The sequence below is a fragment of the Artemia sp. Qi Xiang Cuo genome, chromosome 14 (assembly GCF_049724085.1).
Source record: "Artemia sp. Qi Xiang Cuo chromosome 14, ASM4972408v1, whole genome shotgun sequence".
NCBI classification, from domain to species: domain Eukaryota; kingdom Metazoa; phylum Arthropoda; class Branchiopoda; order Anostraca; family Artemiidae; genus Artemia; species Artemia sp. Qi Xiang Cuo.
In genome coordinates this window covers 47346911-47370170 of record NC_142807.1, presented here as the reverse complement: position 1 = coordinate 47370170, position 23260 = coordinate 47346911, and the positions used below count along the sequence as shown (strand labels likewise).

The 23260-nt window shown below is 34.7% G+C and overlaps 1 protein-coding gene across 1 annotated transcript; it reads right to left on the bottom strand.

Moving 5' to 3' along the window:
• Positions 1-22416: 22416 nt before the first annotated feature.
• Positions 22417-22968, bottom strand: LOC148944543 (uncharacterized). The gene has a single exon (XM_089099954.1). The coding sequence runs from the start codon at positions 22966-22968 to the stop codon at positions 22417-22419; it is 552 nt and encodes a 183-aa protein (XP_088956080.1).
• Positions 22969-23260: the final 292 nt, after the last annotated feature.

Genomic DNA, 23260 nt, shown 5'->3' with positions numbered 1-23260 from the left:
CTCATTTTTTGGAGGTCAAACAGAGAGAGAGAGCGGCGGTCACACTAACTTGATTAGTAATTGGATTCAGATATACTACGAACGGACTTTCAGTCCTACATTCACGGGTTTCTGCAGTGTTATGAACTTCATTGAAAAAATACCAGTTTAAAAAAAATAAAAAAAATAAACATGTATCCATGATCTTTCTTCTGGCAAAAAAATACAAATTCCAATCAAAACTGGTCGCCATTTTTTGATCTGGTTAGGTGGGTATAATCTGGTTTGGTTCGTTATTGCGAGAGGGTTAGTCAATTTACATCTTAGTGTTAACTGGGCGATGACTTAGTCTAATTGCGTAGGTACTATAGGAACATTTGAAGGTGGAGAAAAAAAGGGGTAATTAGTGTTTGGATAATTTTAACAAGAAATGACTGAAAAGTGTTTTGGAGGAGATGGAATGAATGTGTACTGTATAATACACAAGTGATTATTTGCGCAGTGTTGTCAATTTTAAATAGTTTAGAAATAAAAAAAATTCACAAGAAATGGCTGAAAAGTGTTTTGAGGGAGTTGAGTTGCACGAGGGTTGACTTGCAAGAGGGTTCAGTTACATGCGGATTCAGTTACAAGGGGATTAGTTAAATGGGGTCGAGTTGCACGAGGATTCAGTAGCACGGAGGTTCAGTTGTACAGGGTTTCGGTTATACAGGGGTTCAGTTACATGGGGGTTCAGTTGCACGGGGGGGGGTATCTGCTATAAAAACACTTCATTCTAAACAAACTGTAAATACAAAAAGATTTATAGGCCCTTAATTTAGGTATCTGACTATCTCGTAATGGCTACGAACTGCTAAGAATCTTGATATCTGCTATAAAAAACACTTCATTCTAAACAAACTGTAAATACAAAAAGATTTATAGGCCCTTAATTTAGGGGTCTGGCTATCTCATAATATCTAAGAACTGCTAAGAATCTTGATATCTGCTATAAAAAACACTTCATTCTAAACAAATTGTAGGTACAAAAAGATTTATAGTCCCTTAATTTAGGTATCTGACTATCTCGTAATGGCTACGAACTGCTAAGAATCTTGATATCTGCTATAAAAAACATAGAAAAATAGTTTAACGTTATGCTAAACGAAGAAGTTAATACTAAGAGGGATGTAGATGGCAAGAAAACTGTGTTTATCTATTTGGGATGTTTATGTCTCTTTGGGCTGTTTGTGTTTCTTTGGGATGTGTGTGTCTCTTTGGGTTGTGTGTCTCTTTGGGGTGTTTGAGTCTTTTTGATCTGTTTATGTTTCTTTGGGCTGTTTGAGTCTTTTTGCTCTGTGTGTGTCTCTTTGGGGTGTTTGTGTCTCTTTGGGCTGTTTGTGTTTCTTTGGGCTATGTGTGTCTCTTTGGGCTGTTTGTGTCATTTTGATCTGTGTGTCTTTCTTTTGGATGTTTGTGTCTCTAAGGGACCGTGTGTGTCTCTTTGGGCTATGTGTGTCTCTTTGGGCTGTCTGTGTCATTTTGATCTGTGTGTCTTTCTTTTGGATGTTTGTGTCTCTTAGGGACCGTGTGTGTCTCTTTGGGCTATGTGTGTCTCTTTGGGGCGTTTGAATCTTTTGGTCTGTATGTGTCTGTATGGGCGTTTTTGTATCTTTGGGCTGTGTGTGTGTGTGTATGTTTGGGCTTTGTGTGTCTATTCGGGCTGTGTGTGTCTCTTTAGCCTGTGTGTGTGTGTGTATCTTTGGGCTGTGTGTGTCTCTTTGGGCTATGTGTCTCTTTGGACAGTTTGAATCTTTTTGGTCTGTGTGTGTCTCTTCTGGCTTTTGTGTCGTTTTGGCCTTTGTGTGTCTCTGTTGGATGTGTGCGTCTCTTTGGGCCGTGTGCATCTCTTTGAGCTGTATGTGTCTCTTGGGCTGTTTGAGTCATTTTGGTCTGTGTGTGTTTCTTTTGGTTGTTGGTGTCTCTTAGAGACCATGTGTGTCTCTTTGGGCAATGTGTGTCTCTTTGGGGATGTTTGAATCTTTTTGGTATGTTTGTGTCTGTATGGACATTTTTTGTCTCTTTGGGCTGTGTGTGTGTCTCTTTGGGCTTTGTGTGTCTCTTCGGACTGTGTGTATGTCTCTTTAGACTGTGTGTGTCTCTTTGGCCTGTGTGTGTCTCTTTAGGCTGTGTGTCTCTTTGGGCAGTTTGAATCTTTATGGTCTATGTGTGTCTCTTTTGACTGTTTGTGTCGTTTTGGGCTTTGTGTCTCTCTGTTGGATGTGTGCATCTCTTTGGGCCATGTACGTCTCTTTGAGCTGTATATGTCTCTTTGGGCTGTGGGTGTCTCTTTGTGATGTGTGTCTCTTTAGGCTGTGTGTGTCTCGTTGGACTGTGTGTTTTTTTTTGGGGTGTCTGAGTCTTTTTGGTCTGTAAGTGTCTCTTTGGGCTGTTTGAGTCTTTTAGGTCGGTGTTTGTCTCTTTGGGTTGTGTTTCTCTTTGGGCTGTCTGTGTCTCTTTGAGCTGTTTGTGTCTCTTGAGGCTGTGTGTGCTCCTTTGGGGCTGTGTGTCTCTTTGGGCTGTTTGAGTCTTTTTGGTCTCTTTGTATGTCTCTTTGGGCTGTTTGAGTCTTTTTGGTCTGTGTTTGTCTCTTTGGGCTGTTTGTGTCTCTTTGGGATGTGTGTGTTTCTCCTTGGGCTTTGTGCGTCTCTTCGGGGTGTGTGTGTCTCTTTAGCCTGTGTGTGTGTCTCTTTGGGCTGTGTGTGTCTCTTTAGGCCGAGTGTCTCTTTGGGCATTTTGAATCTTTTTGGTCTATGTGTGTCTCTTTGGGCTTTTTGTGTCGCTTTGGGATTTGAGTGTCTCTGTTGGATGTGTACGTCTTTTTGGGCCGTGTGCATCTCTTTGAGCTGTATGAGTCTCTTGGGCTGTTTGAGTCATTTTGGTCTGTGTGTGTTTCTTTTGGCTGTTTGTGTCTCTTAGAGGCCATGTGTGTCTCTTTGGGCAATGTGATTCCTCTTTGGGCTCTTTTTGGTCTGTAAGTGTCTCTTTAGGCTGTTTGAGTCTTTTAGGTCGGTGTTTGTCTCTTTGGGTTGTGTTTCTGTTTGGGCTGTCTGTTTCTCTTTGAGCTGTTTGTGTCTCTTGAGGCTGTGTGTGCCCCTTTGGGGCTGTCTGTCTCTTTGGGATGTTTGAGTCTTTTTGGTCTGTTTGTGTGTCTCTTTGGGCTGTTTGAGTCTTTTTGGTCTGTGTTTGTCTCTTGGGGCTGTTTGTGTCTCTTTTGGATGTGTGTGTGTCTTTGGGCTGTGTGTGTCTCTTTGGGCTGTTTGAGTCATTTTGGTCTGTGTGTGTTTCTTTTGACTGTTTGTGTCTCTTAGGGGTCATGTGTGTCTCTTTGGATTATGTGTGTCTCTTTGAGGTGTTTGAATCTTTTTGGTCTGTATGTGTCTCTTTGGGATTTGTGTGTCTCTTCGGGCTGTGTGTATTTGTAAGTAAGTAACAAGCTCTTTATTGATTTCAACTCTTGAATATACAGTACAGATACTTCATTCAAGAAACGTGATTAAACACGTTTTGAAACTACATGCTATTTGCTTGCCTTTCCTTGGCACCTTTCCAAAGGAGCGGGGAAGAAACGTGATTAAACACGTTTTGAAACTACATACTATTTGCTTGCCTTTCCTTGGCACCTTTCCAAACGAGTGGGGATTCCCCCACTGGTTCCTACACATTGCAAAAGACACATTTCCCTGAAGATAAAAAGTTTCATTTTAATTCTAAATTTTCTTAAATTCAATTCCGACCTTTCTCAAAGAGAAGAAAAAATTTATAGTTCTGTTCCAAATATTTTCCCGGAAAAGAAAAGTTCAACTTCGATTCTGAATTTTCTCAATGAAAATGAAATAAGTTATTGATCAATTCTATTTTCATAAAGTAATATAAAATTTTCCACTACAATTCAGATTTTTCTCAAAGAGATGACAAAATTTAAAATATTGTTCCAAATTTTTCATAGAGGATAGAAAAATTTAAAGTTCTGTTCCAAATATTTTCCCGGAAAAGAAAAGTTCAACTTCGATTCTGAATTTTCTCAATGAAAATGAAATAAGTTATTGATCAATTCCACTTCAATTCAGATATTTCTCAAAGAGATGAAATAATTGAAAGTTCTGTTCCAAATATTTTCCCGGAAGAAGAAAAGTTCAACTTCGATTCTGAATTTTCTTAATGAAAATGAAATAAGTTATTGATCAATTCTATTTTCCCAAAATAATATCAAAATTTTCCACTTCAGTTCAGATTTTTCTCAAAGAGATGAAAAAATTTGAAATACTTCCAAATTTTTCATAGAAGATAGAAAAGTTCAAGTTCTCTTCTGAATTTTACCAACGAACACAATTCAATTCTAATTTCTCAAGAGAAAAAAAAAAGCTTCCACTTCAGTTTTAAGTTCACCATGACATAAAAAATTTAAAGTTCAGTTCTAAATTTTTACATAGAAGATAGGAAAATTTATACTATACTTTCGATTATTTCCTATGAAGATTAAAAGTTTTACTTCAATTTTTTATTTTTTATCAAATAAGTGAAGAAAAGCTCAACTTAAATTCTGAATTTTCTCAATGAAAATGAAATAAATTATTGATCATTTCTATTTTCACAAATAATATAAAAATTTTCAACTTCAGTTCAGACAAAAGATATACTATGTTTTTGATTATTTTCCATGAAGATAAAAAGTTTCATTTTAATTCTAAATTTTCTTAAATTCAATTCCGACCTTTTTCAAAGAGATGAAAAAATTTAAAGTTCTGCTCCAAATATTTTCCCAGAAGAAGAAAAGTTCAACTTCGATTCTGAATTTTCTCAATGAAAATGAAATAACTTATTGATCAATTCTATTTTCCTAAAATAATATAAAATTTTCCAGTTCAATTCAGATTTTTCTCAAAGAGATGAAAAAATTTAAAGTTCTGTTCCAAATATTTTCCCGGAAGAAGAAAAGTTCAACTTCAATTCTGAATTTTCTTAATGAAAATGAAATAAGTTATTGATCAATTCTATTTTCCCCAAAATAATATCAAAATTTTCCACTTCAGTTCAGATTTTTCTCAAAGAGATGAAAAAATTTAAAATACTTACAAATTTTTCATAGAAGATAGAAAAGTTCAAGTTTTCTTCTGAATTTTACCAACGAACACAATTCAATTCTAATTTCTCAAGAGAAAATAAAAAGCTTCCACATCAGTTTTAAGTTCACCATGACATAAAAAATTTAAAGTTCAGTTCTAAATTTTTACATAGAAGATAGGAAAAGTTATACTATGATTTTGATTATTTCCTATGAAGATTAAAAGTTTCACATCAATTTTTAATTTTTCTCAAAGAACTGTAGAAAAGTTCAACTTCGATTCTGAATTTTCTCAATGAAAATGAAATAAGTTATTGATCATTTCTATTTTCCCAAACTAATATAAAAATTTTCCACTTCAGTTCAAACAAAAGATATACTATGATTGTGATTATTTTCCATGAAGATAAAAAGTTTCATTTTAATTCTAAATTTTCTTAAATTCAATTCCATAAGTTATTTTAGGGGTATATTTTATATCAACATGCAAAGTCGACGTAGCTTTATTTCATTTTTTAGATTTTGATTATTTCCTATGAAGATTAAAAGTTTCACTTCAATTTTTAATTTTTTCTCAAAGAAGTGAAGAAAAGTTCAACTTCGATTCTGAATTTTCTCAATGAAAATGAAATAAGTTATTGATCATTTCTATTTTCCCGAAGTAATATAAAAATTTTCCACTTCAGTTCAGACAAAAGTTATACTATGATTGTGATTATTTTCCATGAAGATAAAAAGTTTCATTTTAATTCTAAATTTTCTTAAATTCAATTCCATAAGTTATTTTAGGGATATATTTTATATCAACATGCAAAGTCGAGGTAGCTTTATTTCATTTTTTAAGGTTCATTTAGACGAGGTTACGTGTGCGCACGTAACCGTACGTAACGCGCACGTAAAGAGACACACACAGACCAAAAAGATTCAAACTGCCCAAAGAGACACTCAGCCTAAAGAGACACACACAGCCCAAAGAGACACAAACAGCCCAAAGAGACAAACACAGACCAAAAAGACTCAAACAGCCCAAAGAGACATACAAACAGACCAAAAAGACTCAAACAGCCCAAAGAGACACACAGCCCCAAAGGGGCACACACAGCCTCAAGAGACACAAACAGCTCAAAGAGACACAGACAGCCCAAACAGAAACACACCCCAAAGAGACAAACAACTACCTAAAAGACTCAAACAGCCCAAAGAGACACAAACAGACCAAAAAGACTCAGACACCCCAAAAAAGACACACAGTCCAACGAGACACACACAGCCTAAAGAGACACACATCACAAAGAGAGACCCACAGCCCAAAGAGACACATACAGCTCAAAGAGACGTACATGGCCCAAAGAGATGCACACATCCAGCAGAGAGACACAAAGCCCAAAACGACACAACTAGTCAAAAGAGACACACACAGACCATAAAGGTTCAAACTGCCAAAAGAGGCACACAGCCTAAAGAGACACACACAGCACAAAGAGACACACACAGGCTCTAGAGACACACACACAGTCCGAAGAGACACACAAAGCCCATAGAGACACACACACAGCCCAAAGAGACAAAAAATGTCCATACAGACACAAACATACCAAAAAGATTCAAACATCCCCAAAGAGACACACATTGCCCAAAGAGACACACATGGTCTCTAAGAGACACCAACAGCCAAAAGAAACACACACAGACCAAAATGACTCAAACAGCCCAAGAGACACATACAGCTCAAAGAGATGCACACGGCCCAAAGAAACGCACACATCCAACAGAGACACACAAAGCCCAAAACGACACAAAAAGCCAAAAGAGACACACACAGACCAAAAAGATTCAAACTGTCCAAAAAGACACAGAGCCTAAAGAGACACACACAGCCCAAAGAGACACACACACACAGTCTAAAGAGACACACACAGCTTGAAGAGACACACAAAGCCCAAAGATACACACACACACACAGCCCAAAGAGACAAAAACGCCCATACATACACATACAGACCAAAAGATTCAAACGCCCCAAAGAGACACACATAGCCCAAAGAGACACACACGTTCCCTAATAGACAAAAACATACAAAGGAAAGATACGCAGATTAAACTGACACACAAAGCCCAAAGTAACACACATAACAAAAAGAAACACACACGGTCCCTTAGAGATACAAGCATTCAAATGAAAGACACACGGATCAAAATGGCACAAACAGCCCAAAGAAACACAAACACCCCAAAGATACAAAAACAGACCAAAAAGACTCAAACAGCCCAAAGAAACATAAACAGATAAAAAAGACTCAAACACCCCAAAGGGACACACAGCCCAAAGAGACACACACATCCCAAAGAAACACAAACAGCCCAAAGAGACATAAACATCCCAAAGAGATGAACACAGTTTTCTTGCCATCTACATACCTCTTAGTATCAACTTCTTCGTATAGCATAACGTTAAACTATTTTTCTATGTTTTTTATAGCAGATATCGAGATTCTTAGCAGGTCGTAGCCATTACGAGATAGTCAGATACCTAAATTAAGGGTCTATAAATCTTTTTGTACCTACAATTTGTTTAGAATGAAGTGTTTTTTATAGCGGATATCAAGATTCTTAGCTATTATGAGATAGCCAGACCCCTAAATTAAGGGCCTATAAATCTTTTTGTATTTACAGTTTGTTTAGAATGAAGTGTTTTTTATAGCAGATATCAAGATTCTTAGCAGTTCGTAGCCATTACGAGATAGGCAGATACCTAAATTAAGGGCCTATAAATCTTTTTGTATTTACAGTTTGTTTAGAATGAAGTGTTTTTTATAGCAGATACCCCCCCCCCCCGTGCAACTGAACCCCCATGTAACTGAACCCCTGTATAACCGAAACCCTGTACAACTGAACCTCCGTGCTACTGAATCCTCGTGCAACTCGACCCCATTTAACTAATCCCCGTGTAACTGAATCCGCATGTAACTGAACCCTCGTGCAAGTCAACCCTCGTGTAACTCAACTCCCTCAAAACACTTTTCAGCCATTTCTTGTTAATTTTTTTTATTTCTAAACTATTTAAAATTGACAACACTGTGCAAATCATCACTTGTGTATTATACAGTACACATTCATTCCATCTCCTCCAAAACACTTTTCAGTCATTTCTTGTTAAAATTATCCAATCACTAATTACCCCTTTTTTCTCCACCTTCAAATGTTCCTTTAGTACCTACGCAATTAGACTAAGTCATCGCCCAGTTAACACTAAGATGTAAATTGACTAACCCTCTCGCAATAACGAACCAAACCAGATTATACCCACCTAACCAGATCAAAAAATGGCGACAAGTTTTGATTGGAATTTGTATTTTTTTGCCAGAAGAAAGATCATGGATACATGTTTATTTTTTTTATTTTTTTTAAACTGGTATTTTTTCAATGAAGCTCATAAAACTTTGCAGAAACCCGTGAATGTAGGACTGAAAGTCCGTTCGTAGTATATCCGAATCCAATTACTAATCAAGTTAGTGTGACCGCCGCTCTCTCTCTCTGTTTGACCTCCAAAAATTGGGTGTCACATTAGAAAACCTGTCTGCCGAGCCATGTAGGGTTCATTGTAATAGGCAAATGGCCATGGTAACCCAATTACTTGAAAATCCACACACATATCCATGCCTCAGGCTTGTGAAAGTGCATGTGTATTTTCAAGTAATTGGGGCCTTACTACTGGCATATAAAGTTTTTATAAACCGTGTTGTCGTAGAAACTTCAAAAAGGGCTCATTCGATTAGAAATTGAACTGGCTTGTGCCCTTTTTAATAGTCAAAAGTAATTGGAAGGCAACTAACACCCCTTCCACGCCCTCCATTTCCGCAAACACATCCAATCAAAATTTTGAGATAGCCATTTGGTTCCACGCAGATAAAAATCAGGAAATTATACCTTTAATCAGGACACTCCCCCCAGAATCTTCAGAGCAAGGGTTATAAGTTATTCCCAGGGGGCATATAAGTATTTATTGAAATCTTTGTCGTAGAAACTTGAAAAAAGACTCCTTCGATTGGAAATTCAAACGTCTAGTGCTCTTTTAATAGTCGAAAGTGATTTGAGGGCAACTAGCCCCCCTCTCTCGCCCATCATTCCCCCAAACACGTCCAATCAAAATTTTTAGATAAATATTTTGTTCAGCGTAGTTATAATTCCATATTTCCAAAATAACATATTTCCAGATAGGAAATATGTTTTTGAGGAGGACACTCCCCCAAAACCCTAAGGGCAAGGATTTTAAGTTATGCCCTGGGGACATATAAGGTTTTTATAGAAGGCGTTGTCGTAGAAACTTCAAAACAGGCTCATTCAATTGGAAATTCGAAGGGCAATCAGATACAAACTGCAATCAGATACAATAAAGGCAGGTTCTCACAAAGTTTAAATTGTTGTCATATTTTGGTCTTGTACATCCTGTTTCCACTTTTTTTTTGCAGAATTCACAAGAGCACGAGGAATTTCCCATTTTGAGGGATCTTTAACATATCGATTTACATGGATTAGTGAAAAAAGTGTTTCTTCGAGTGTTTCTCGAAGGTGATTTAATTAACTTCAGCAAGGAGAACTGTCTCTCAGCTGATGCGTTCAAATGTGGAAGTGCCATAAGGAACTTCATCATTTGCGTCACAACTTGGAACATAAAATCGCCCGCACCATTCTTGCACTTCCCAAGTAAATTTCAGAATAAAACAAGATCGCTGTTATTTTGTGTATGAAGTCGAATCAGTTTTCCTGCATGTGGAATTAGCCGTCATTCTCTGTTCAAAGCTTTTACTTCCAGATCTATTGTCTGCGAGAAGCGATCATACAATCCAGAAATTGATGAGACAGAGCCAGAATCTGCAACAGTAGGGCCAAAACACTTTGCTGATGTAAAAGATCGTCTTGATCGCTGATTCGGAATCGGATCTGCTCACAAAACATTTGGTAAAACCTAACACATTTGTTGCGAACTCCATCAACTAATTTAGCGTCACACTTTTTCGCAAACGATTCAAATGTTGCACCAAAATACATACTCTCATAATTTTTTAGGTTGTTTGGGTGTTTAAAGTCAGTAGAGTAGTACCTACCATTTCTACGACGCCCCCGTACGAACAGGTCTAAAAAACTTGTCATACTACAATGTACTTAATTTAAAAAAAAAGTCGATATAATTGTGATGCTATAAGACTGGTTTCGCTTCATGGGTTCATTAATAGAAGGACTAATGTTTATGAAAAGGGTAATTACTTCTTTAATTTACGAGATTTGCGAATTTTTTTGCGAAAAGATATTTGCGTAGACACTTACAAGGGACATTGCTAGACAGTATTCAATAGCTTAATTGAAAAGTAACGATAGAATGACATTTTGACTTGACCTAACTTTACCTCGCCGATGTGGTCTGTATAATACGTAAGTAACGTTTGAAAAATATTGTCAATTTAAAAAGAAATGGCTGAAAAGTGTTATGAGGGGGTTTGGGTTGCATAGAGGGGTGAGTTGCACGAGGGTTCAGTTAAAGAGGATACAGTTGCACGGAGGGTTTCGGTTATACACGGGTTCAGTTACAAGGGGGTTCAGTTGCACGGGGGTATCCCTTTTTTTTTTCGTAAATCGGGCTCCCTGTTTTCAAAATCCCTTTTTCTTCTGAGGCTTGGAGCATTTGGTGACTAGATATACGGGGTTTCAGTTATACAGGGGATTCAGTTACATGGGATTGGTGGTTGTTATAATACACAAGTTCTATTTGAACAATGTTGTGAGATCCCCTACCACACCCCCAAAGGACTCCGATTCCCCCATCCCGTGTATTAGCGAAGTTACTCTGTGGTCGTTATAATACACAAGCTTTAGTTTACGAGATTTGGGGACGCTAAAATACCATCCTCCATGGGGAGGATATCCCCGTCCCCCATTTGCAAGGGATGTCGTAAAACCCACAAAATCTTACCCCTATGTTAGGTTTTTTTGTTCTTCTTTTAAACAGGTGAATAATCCTATGCAGATTTTGTAAGTTCATGCGTTGGATTTAAACGCACACAGAGGGAGAGGGATAATCTCCCATCAAGATTTGTCGGAACAACCCCTCTCCCTTCCCGAAAAGCTTTGCCAATAAACACAGATGTTCTCTTGCATTGGTTTTCGGATCCTATGAAGTAATTCCATGCGAAATAAACTAAATAATATTTAATTGATTTAAACTCTGTTACGCTTAAAGTCATTCTCAAGTGTCCTACATCTATAATTACAGGCTTTCAGCTATTCAAAGGACAATTGCACAATTAAGGGGGTTCATTAATAAGCAATCTTTTAGACTGGTTTTTACCAGACGGAAAAAAGGAGATGACCTTGACATTACATCACTAAAGGATGCACCTTCAGTCTTGCCAAGCCGGACTTACAAAAGGAAAAAAAACATTCCAAGGTATGATGAGTATAAACAAAGAGATCGTAATTAGCTAAATCTCTTTTTGTAAAGTTGATTGGTCAGAAAACCGACCATCACGCTAAATTTCGTGTTGATCAGCGCGATTCGCACCGTCTTGCAGGAGGGAGGAATACCACAGTCATAATTAAAAATAGGTGATTGCCTTAGTTATGAGTAAAAACAAATAGAAGTTTTCGATTGGGGGGGGGGAGTTTCTAGTGGTAACCACCAGCCTTAAGATCGGCCCAGACGATGTCAGGGTATTTGAAAATAGTGGCATCTCGTTCTCTTAATTTTTGATAGGGGAACCAATTATCTTCTGGAAACATTTTCTTTAGTATTAAAATATATTTAATATTAATGTTATTAATTTTTTTGAATCCTTTACCAGGATACAATATTTTGAGCTGATTACCGAAAGTTTCATGCACCTGACTCTGCTTCTTTCTTTCAAATATCCAAGAAAGTTTGTCAAAAAAAAATGTTTTTTACCCTAAATGTGATGAAAGTCCTGACAAAGAATGATTACTACCGAAAATACCACAATTTCAAATCCTATGAACGGATACCCCTTTCTGGGCAGGCATGCATAAATTTATCTTTGCTTCATTTTACTTTTTGGATCGGCTTTATTTAAAATATATTAATTGCACAAAAAAGACTATTATTTAAAATATATTAATTGCACAAAAAAGACTATTATTTTTCATTGTTTTTCCTTCCAGGTGCTAAGGTCTCCATCTCGCTTTCATTTAGTTTTTTTCTAATTATACGATAGTAACGATTATGCCATCTCAATACTTAATATTAGCCATCATTATTTATATAATGATAATCAACCAATTTAGGCCCCCGATCTAAAAAAAAAAAAAAAACAATTCAAAATATAAATAGATCTTAACAAACAATTGTTAGTGGTAGTGTTACAATTGTTACCATATAGAACTACAGAATGATTTAAAACTGTATTAAAAGTTCAGAAACACATCTATAATATTTACTAACAAACAGGGGTTCAGTTACATGGGGTCGGTGGTCGTTATAATACAAAAGTTCTATTTGAATAGTGTTGTGAGATCCCCTACCACACCCCCCCCCATCCCAACCCATGTATTAGCGAAGTTACTCTGTGGTCGTTATAATACACAAGCTTTAGTTTACGAGATTTGGGGGGTTTGAGTTGCACGAGAGTTCAGTTACATACAGATTCAGTTACACGGGGGGTTTAGTTAAATTTTCGTCTGAAAAATAGGAGTTCACACTTAAAAAAGTTCTATTAAGAGCTATTTTTATGGAAATGGTTCATTTTTGAACCAAAACTATACTTTTCTGACTGAACATACATATTTGAATCAGAAAAGGTGAAAATGTACACATCTAAAAAATAAAAGTGTGTTTTTAATATATTTTCTATAATTTTTTCTTAAAAATAGGACTTCACAATTAAAAAGTTCTATTAAGAGCTTTTTTTTTTTTTTTTTTTTTTTATGGAAATGGTTCATTTTTGAACCGAAACTATGCTTTTGTGACTGAATATATACATTATAATAAGAGAAATTGTTTAAAAATACGCTAAAAGATGATTCCCGTGAAGCTATTGTAGTTTTCTATAAAAAATAAATGATTTTTCAAAATCAAAGACACGAGGGTTTAGTTAAATTTTCGTCTGAAAAAATAGGAGTTCACGCTTAAAAAATTTCTATTAAGAGCTATTTTTATGGAAATGATTCATTTTTGAACTAAAACTATGCTTTTCTGACTGAACATACACATTTGAATCAGAAAAGGTGAAAATGTACACATCTAAAACAGAAAAGTGTGTTTTGACTATATTTTCTATAATTTAGTCTGAAAAATAGGACTTCACACTTAAAAAAGTTCTATTAAGAGCTTTTTTTTTCCGCTTTTATTTCAGCCAATTGTGTTTAACAAAAAAAATAATGGAATTATTTACTTATAGTCATTTGTTGTTATTTTAAAAGTTATGCTTTTGTTTAATCCAAATGGTTCTCGTACACAAAACATAATATAAAGACAGACAACTTAATAATCAAAAGAATTTTTTTTTTTTATATGACTTGTAAAATTTCTATATTAGTTTGTGAAAATATAATTGATCAATAAATTATTTCATTTTCATTAAGAAAATTCAGAATCAAAGTTGAACTTTTCTTCTTCCAGGAAAATATTTGGAACAGAACTTTAAATTTTTTCATCTCTTTGAGAAAAATCTGAATTGAAGTGGAAAATTTTATATTATTTTTGGAAAATAGAATTGATCAATAACTTATTTCATTTTCATTGAGAAAATTCAGAATCGAAGTTGAACTTTTTAGTCTTCGCGATTTTTGTATTAACCAGGAGTTTTCTAACAGCAAGCGAGCAAGCTATTAAAGCTGATAGAACATTACCAATTCAAAAATTCGCGCTCGACTTATGTTAATTTCTGCTCGTTTTGAGTCTGACTCGGTTAAACCACTGTTTGCAATCCATTTCTCCGTTGAGAGGACCTGTTTGACTAGTTGCTTTACAAGTTTTTTGATAACTTGATAGGTGATTAGGATTTGAATAATGACTTCAGGAAAGAGTTTGTTACTTGCTTACAATAGAACTATTCTAAAGAACAAGGACGGGTTAAGCTTAAAGATATTTATTGCTTAAATGTATTAACAGATAGCAACACAATAAATTGTTTCAGCCAATCGTGTATCTCCCCCGAAAAAATACTTTTCAGACAATCAACTTCAGACTAACCAGAATTTTTTTTTAACTGAAGTGGAAAATTTTTATATTATTTTGGGAAAATAGACTTGATCAAGAACTTATTTCATTTTTCATTCAGAAAATTCAGAATCGAAGTTGAACTTTTTCTTCTTCCTGGAAAATATTTGGAACAGAACTTTAAATTTTTTCATCTCTTTTGAGAAAAATTTGAGTTTAAACTATTGAAGTTTCTATAAATTTAAGTTAAAAAAAAGCTGCTCACCAAGTTTAGCGAAATAAAAACGTCTATTTGCAGCATTCCCCTTCATCTTCCAAATTGTAAGAAGGAACTGAATGTATATCATCCCATTCTTAAGGTATTTTATACCTTATATCTTGGAAATTAAGTCTCTCTCTTCCTATCAGATTCAAACGCTTAATACCCACAAGCATATGCGGGTCAAATTTCATCTTAAAGTGCCAACGTATCTGATAGAATAATTTAAGTCTTATGATCAATTTCATAAAACCTATAATTTTCACCTTTTTCTCCATTAAGCATCAATTACTTCAAGAAATTAATTCCACATTTTTGCAGATAGGAGCTTGAAACTTCCGAAGTAGGGATTATTGGTTTTTAGAGTTTCGGTAACTATTGAGTCGTGTCGCTCCTTACTTACAGTTCGTTAGCACAAACACAAAAAATGTTATCACTCTTAACATTTAAATATTGGCAAATCCAAAACACCTGTGCAGTGATTTTTGCAAGTGCGTTTAGGTGTTAAATTCCAATTAATAGGCACGTAACGTATCTAAAACAGAAAAGTGTGTTTTGACTATATTTTCTATAATTTAGTCTGAAAAATAGGACTTCACACTTAAAAAGTTCTATTAAGAGCTTTTTTTTTCCGCTTTTACTTACAGTTCGTTACCACGAACACAATAAATTGTTTCAGCCAATCGTGTATCTCCCCGAAAAAATACTTTTCAGACAATCAACTTCAGACTAACTTTTTTTTTTTAACTGAAGTGGAAAATTTTGATATTATTTTGGGAAAATATAATTGATAAATAACTTATTTCATTTTAATTAATAAAATTAAGAATAAAATTTTAAATTTTATTATTCCAGGAAAATATTTGGAACAGAACTTTAAATTTTTTCATCTCTTTGAGAAAAATCTGAATTGAAGTGGAAAATTTTATATTATTTTAGGAAAATAGAATTGATCAATAACTTATTTCATTTTCATTGAGAAAATTCAGAATCGAAGTTGAACTTTTTAGTCTTCGCGATTTTTGTATTAACCAGGAGTTTTCTAACAGCAAGCGAGCAAGCTATTAAAGCTGATAGAACATTACCAATTCTAAAATTCGCGCTCGACTTATGTTAATTTCTGCTCGTTTTGAGTCTGACTCGGTTAAACCACTGTTTGCAATCCATTTCTCCGTTGAGAGGACCTGTTTGACTAGTTGCTTTACAAGTTTTTTGATAACTTGATAGGTGATTAGGATTTGAATAATGACTTCAGGAAAGAGTTTGTTACTTGCTTACAATAGAACTATTCAAAAGAACAAGGACGGGTTAAGCTTAAAGATATTTATTGCTTAAATGTATTAACAGATATAAAAAATAACATCAAATAATCTACCAATCGTGAAACTGTCACAAATCCGCATCGATAAATAAATTAAACCCAAAATTAACATACATTTTTTTTTTTTTGAAGGGGGAGGGAGGGATTTTTCCGTAGAGATGGGTATTTCATTTTTTAAGGTTCATTTAGACGAGGTTACGCCAAGACTAGAAAGAAAAGTTCTTAGGTATGGGGCTTCCCCCCCCTCATCAAAACTCAAAATTTATAGGAACATATTTTCAACATATTTAAATATTTACCTACGTAGGCATCACTTAGGTTAGATTCGATTAGGTTAGAGACAGAGAAAAAGTTAGGTTATGTTAATTTTGGTTAGACTAGGTTAGCCTACGTACGCGTGCGGATGTAGGCACACCTAGTCTACCCTAAATTAACATAACCTAACTTTTTCTCTGTCTCTAACCTAATCTAATCTAACCTCAGTGTTGCCTACGTAGGTAAATATTTAAATATGTTGAAAATATGTTCCTATAAATTTTGAGTTTGGATGGGGGGGGGGCAGCCCCATACCTAAGAACTTTTCTTTCTAGTCTTGGCGTAACCTCGTCTAAATGAACCTTAAAAATGAAATACCCATCTCCACGGAAAAATCCCTCCTCCCCTTCAAAAAAAAAAAATGTATGTTCATTTTGGGTTTCATTTATTTATCGATGCAGATTTGTGACAGTTTAACGATTGGTCGATTATTTGATGATATTTTTTCTATCTGTTAATACATTTAATCACTAAATATATTTAATCTTAACCCGTCCTTGTTCTTTAGATTAGTTCTATTGTAAGCAAGTAACAAACTCTTTCCTGAAGTCATTATTCAAATCCTAATCACCTATCAAGTTATCAAAAAACTTGTAAAGCAACTAGTCAAACAGGTCCTCTCAACGGAGAAATGGATTGCAAACAGTGGTTTAACCGAGTCAGACTCAAAACGAGCAGAAATTAACATAAGTCGAGCGCGAATTTTAGAATTGGTAATGTTCTATCAGCTTTAATAGCTTGCTCGCTTGCTGTTAGAAAACTCCTGGTTAATACAAAAATCGCGAAGACTAAAAAGTTCAACTTCGATTCTGAATTTTCTCAATGAAAATGAAATAAGTTATTGATCAATTCTATTTTCCAAAAATAATATAAAATTTTCCACTTCAATTCAGATTTTTCTCAAAGAGATGAAAAATTTAAAGTTCTGTTCCAAATATTTTCCTGGAAGAAGAAAAGTTCAACTTTGATTCTGAATTTTCTTAATGAAAATGAAATAAGTTATTGATCAATTCTATTTTCCCAAAATAATATCAAAATTTTCCACTTCAGTTAAAAAAAAAAAGTTAGTCTGAAGTTGATTGTCTGAAAAGTATTTTTTCGGGGGAGATACACGATTGGCTGAAACAATTTATTGTGTTCGTGGTAACGAACTGTAAGTAAAAGCGGAAAAAAAAAGCTCTTAATAGAACTTTTTAAGTGTGAAGTCCTATTTTTCAGACTAAATTATAGAAAATATAGTCAAAACACACTTTTCTGTTTTAGATACGTTACGTGCCTATTAATCGGAATTTAACACCTAAACGCACTTGCAAAAATCACTGCACAGGTGTTTTGGATTTGCCAAGATTTAAATGTTAAGAGTGATAACATTTTTTGTGTTTGTGCTAACGAACTGTAAGTAAGGAGCGACACTACTCAATAGTTACCGAAACTCTAAAAACCAATAACCCTACTTCGGAAGTTTCAAGCTCCTATCTGCAAAAATGTGGAATTAATTTCTTGAAGTAATTGATGCTTAATGGAGAAAAAGGTGAAAATTATAGGTTTTATGAAATTGATCATAAGACTTAAATTATTCTATCAGATACGTTGGCACTTTAAGATGAAATTTGACCCGCATATGCTTGTGGGTATTAAGCGTTTGAATCTGATAGGAAGAGAGAGACTTAATTTCCAAGATATAAGGTATAAAATACCTTAAGAATGGGATGATATACATTCAGTTCCTTCTTACAATTTGGAAGATGTAGGTGAATGCTGCACATAGACGTTTTTATTTCGCTAAACTTGGTGAGCAGCTTTTTTTAACTTAAATTTATATAATCTTCAATATTTTAAACTCAAATTTTTCTCAACAGATATGAAAAAGTTTAAAGTTCTGTTACAAATATTTTCACGGAAGAAGAACAAGTTCAACTTCGATTCTGAATTTTCTGAATGAAAAATGAAATAAGTTATTGATCAATTCTATTTTCCCAAAATAATATCAAAATTTTACACTTCAGTTAAAAAAAAATTCTGGTTAGTCTGAAGTTGATTGTCTGAAAAGTATTTTTTCGGGGAGATACACGATTGGCTGAAACAATTTATTGTGTTGCTATCTGTTAATACATTTAAGCAATAAATATCTTTAAGCTTAACCCGTCCTTGTTCTTTAGAATAGTTCTATTGTAAGCAAGTAACAAACTCTTTCCTGAAGTCATTATTAAATTCCTAATCACCTATCAAGTTATCAAAAAACTTGTAAAGCAACTAGTCAAACAGGTCGTCTCAACGGAGAAATGGATTGCAAACAGTGGTTTAACCGAGTCAGACTCAAAACGAGCAGAAATTAACATAAGTCGAGCGCAAATTTTAGAATTGGTAATGTTCTATCAGCTTTAATAGCTTGCTCGCTTGCTGTTAGAAAACTCCTGGTTAATACAAAAATCGCGAAGACTAAAAAGTTCAACTTCGATTCTGAATTTTCTCAATGAAAATGAAATAAGTTATTGATCAATTCTATTTTCCTAAAATAATATAAAATTTTCCACTTCAATTCAGATTTTTCTCAAAGAGATGAAAAAATTTAAAGTTCTGTTCCAAATATTTTCCTGGAAGAAGAAAAGTTCAACTTTGATTCTGAATTTTCTTAATGAAAATGAAATAAGTTATTGATCAATTCTATTTTCCCAAAATAATATCAAAATTTTCCACTTCAGTTAAAAAAAAATATTCTTGTTAGTCTGAAGTTGATTGTCTGAAAAGTATTTTTGGGGAAGAGACACGATTGACTGAAACAAAAGCAGAACTTTTAAAATCACAACAACTGAAGATCAGTAAATAATTCCATTATTTTTTTTGTTAAACACAATTGGCTGAAATAAAAGCGGAAAAAAAGCTCTTAATAGAACTTTTTAAGTGTGAACTCCTATTTTTTCAGACTAAATTATAGAAAATATAGTCAAAACACACTTTTCTGTTTTAGATGTGTACATTTTCACCTTCTCTGATTCAAATGTGTATGTTCAGTCAGAAAAGCATAGTTTTAGTTCAAAAATGAATCATTTCCATAAAAATAGCTCTTAATAGAAATTTTTTAAGCGCGAACTCCTATTTTTTCAGACGAAAATTTAACTAAACCCTCGTGTCTTTTATTTTGAAAAATCATTTATTTCTTATAGAAAACTACAATAGCTTCACGGGAATCATCTTTTAGCGTATTTTTAAACAATTTCTCTGATTATAATGTATATCTTCAGTCACAAAAGCATAGTTTCGGTTCAAAAATGAACCATTTCCATAAAAAAAAAAAAAAAAAAAAAAGATCTTAATATAACTTTTTAAGTGTTAAGTCCTATTTTTAATAATAAATTATATAAAAAATAGTCAAAACACACTTTTCTGTTTTAGATGTGTACATTTTCACCTTTTCTGATTCAAATGTGTATGTTCAGTCAGAAAAGTATAGTTTTGGTTCAAAAATGAACCATTTCCATAAAAATAACTCTTAATAGAACTTTTTTAAGTGTGAACTCCTATTTTTCAGACGAAAATTTAACTAAACCCCCCGTGTAACTGAATCTTTATGTAACTTAACTCTCGTGCAACTCAAGCCCCCAACTCTCGTACACAGACGCTGTTTTTTTAAACCCCCCCCCCATTACGTTCGAAAATCCTGGGGTTGGGATGGGGGGGGGGTGGGTGAGGGGATCTCACAACACAAGTCAAAAAGAAATTTGTTATTATAACGACCACCGACCCCATGTAAATGAACCCCTGTTTGTTAGTAAATATTATATATTTGTTTATTAACTTTTAATACAGTTTTAAATCATTCTGTAGTTATACATGGTAACAATTGTAACACTACCACTAACAATTGTTAGTTAATATCTATTTCTATTTTGAATTGTTTTTTTTTTTTTTTATATAGGGAGCCTAAATTGGATGATGATTATTATATAACTCATGATGGCTACTATGAAGTATGGAGATGGCATAATCGTTACTATCGTATACTTAGAAAAAAACTAACTGAAAGCGAGATGGAGACCTTAGCACCTGGAAGGAAAAACAATGAAAAATAATAGTCTTTTTTGTGCAATTAATATATTTTAAATAATAGTCTTTTTTGTGCAATTAATATATTTTAAATAAAGCCGATCCAAAAAGTAAAATGAAGCAAAGATAAATTTATGCATGCCTGCCCAGAAAGGGGTATCCGTTCATAGGATTTGAAATTGTGGTATTTTCGGTAGTAATCATTCTTTGTCAGGACTTTCATCACATTTAGGGTAAAAAACATTTTTTCTTGACAAACTTTCTTGGATATTTGAAAGAAAGAAGCAGAGTCAGGTGCATGAAACTTTCGGTAATCAGCTCAAAATATTGTATCCTGGTAAAGGATTCAAAAAAATTAATAACATTAATATTAAATATATTTTAATACTAAAGAAAATGTTTCCAGAAGATAATTGGTTCCCCTATCAAAAATTAAGAGAACGAGATGCCACTATTTTCAAATACCCTGACATCGTCTGGGCCGATCTTAAGGCTGGTGGTTACCACTAGAAAATCCCCCCCCCATTCGAAAACTTCTATTTGTTTTTACTCATAACTAAGGCAATCACCTATTTTTAATTATGACTGTGGTATTCCTCCCTCCTGCAAGACGGTGCGAATCGCGCTGATCAACACGAAATTTAGCGTGATGGTCGGTTTTCTGACCAATCAACTTTACAAAAAGAGATTTAGCTAATTACGATCTCTTTGTTTATACTCATCATACCTTGGAATGTTTTTTTTCCTTTTGTAAGTCCGGCTTGGCAAGACTGAATGGTGCATCCTTTAGTGATGTAATGTCAAGGTCATCTCCTTTTTTCCGTCTGGTAAAAACCAGTCTAAAAGATTGCTTATTAATGAACCCCCTTAATTGTGCAATTGTCCTTTGAATAGCTGAAAGCCTGTAATTATAGAAGTAGGACACTTGAGAATGACTTTAAGCGTAACAGAGTTTAAATCAATTAAATATTATTTAGTTTATTTCGCATGGAATTACTTCATAGGATCCGAAAACCAATGCAAGAGAACATCTGTGTTTATTGGCAAAGCTTTTCGGGAAGGGAGAGGGGTTGTTCCGACAAATCTTGATGGGAGATTATCCCTCTCCCTCTGTGTGCGTTTAAATCCAACGCATGAACTTACAAAATCTGCATAGGATTATTCACCTGTTTAAAAGAAGAACAAAAAAACCTAACATAGGGGTAAGATTTTGTGGGTTTTACGACATCCCTTGCAAATGGGGGACGGGGATATCCTCCCCATGGAGGATGGTATTTTAGCGTCCCCAAATCTCGTAAACTAAAGCTTGTGTATTATAACGACCACAGAGTAACTTCGCTAATACACGGGATGGGGGAATCGGAGTCCTTTGGGGGTGTGGTAGGGGATCTCACAACATTGTTCAAATAGAACTTGTGTATTATAACAACCACCAATCCCATGTAACTGAATCCCCTGTATAACTGAAACCCCGTATATCTAGTCACCAAATGCTCCAAGCCTCAGAAGAAAAAGGGATTTTGAAAACAGGGAGCCCGATTTACGAAAAAAAAAAAGGGATACCCCCCGTGCAACTGAACCCCCTTGTAACTGAACCCGTGTATAACCGAAACCCTCCGTGCAACTGTATCCTCTTTAACTGAACCCTCGTGCAACTCACCCCTCTATGCAACCCACCCCCTCATAACACTTTTCAGCCATTTCTTTTTAAATTGACAATATTTTTCAAACGTTACTTACGTATTATACAGACCACATCGGCGAGGTAAAGCTAGGTCAAGTCACAATGTCATTCTATCGTTACTTTTCAATTAAGCTATTGAATACTTTCTAGCAATGTCCCTTGTAAGCGTCTACGCAAATATCTTTTCTCAAAAAATTCGCAAATCTCGTAAACTAAAGAAGTAATTACCCTTTTCATAAACATTAGTCCTTCTATTAATGAACCCATGAAGCGAAACCAGTCTTATAGCATCACAATTATATCGAGTTTTTTTTTAAATTAAGTACATTGTAGTATGACAAGTTTTTTAGACCTGTTCGTACGGGGGCGTCGTAGAAATGGTAGGTACTACTCTACTAAAGTCAACCTTCTAAGGTCCCAAGCATCTCAAATTTTCCCGTTTTTACAAAGCAACACATTATTTCTTTCAGTCCTCCTTCAACATTTTCCAAAAGGACATGTACTGGAACTTTTTCACTATGGAACTCTTTATTGAGGGTGTTCACTATTGGTAAAATGTGTCCAAGGAACAATAATGTAACTGCACTGTATTGTTCTTTAGAGCAGCATATAGAGGATCAGCGGATGGTACGTTCTCATCCAGCATGGATTGAAAATATAAGATTAAAGCTTCCCACTGCTCGAGCAAACGTTCAGTTAGGTTTTCCATTGCCAGCCAACGGGTTTTACTGGGATACAGAAGGCATGGCTCAGAAATATTAACAAACATTTGACACTCCGCAAATTCTTTGTTTCTTTTTGGACTATAAGCAATGAAATTATATACATCTTGGCTGAAATGGACAATTGACTGATGTAAAATTTCCAGTGTAGCCGGTGAACACAACGCAAAAGAGTGACAAATACACCCAAAAATTGAAAGCCAAGGAGGGTCTCGTTTCAAAAGTGTAGCTAGACCATTATTTGATCCAACCATAACGCGGGCATTGTCTGACGCGAAGCCGATCATATTTTTCAACGGAATCCCCGTTGGGTCAAATTCATTCACTATGAGCTTTTTTAGTCCTTGTGCAGAGGCATCAGTGACAACAGGCATGGAAAAAAAAACACTCGACTACATCTTCATCACTCACTGAGAAAAATCGCACCATTATGACTAAATATTTGGTTGTTGTTCGGCCTGTGAACTCGTCCACAGTCATGGAAAACTTTGTATTTTGTAGTGTTTCTGAGAGATGGCTTGCCCCTATTCTTCCCACTTGTTAAATCAGAACAGTGTTCTTCGTTCTTCCACAGTTCAAATTATTAATGACTTGAGAGTCTTTGACATGAAACTTGAGATTTTGTGAAAATGTGTCCATTCCTGAAATAGGAAGATTCACTTTGGC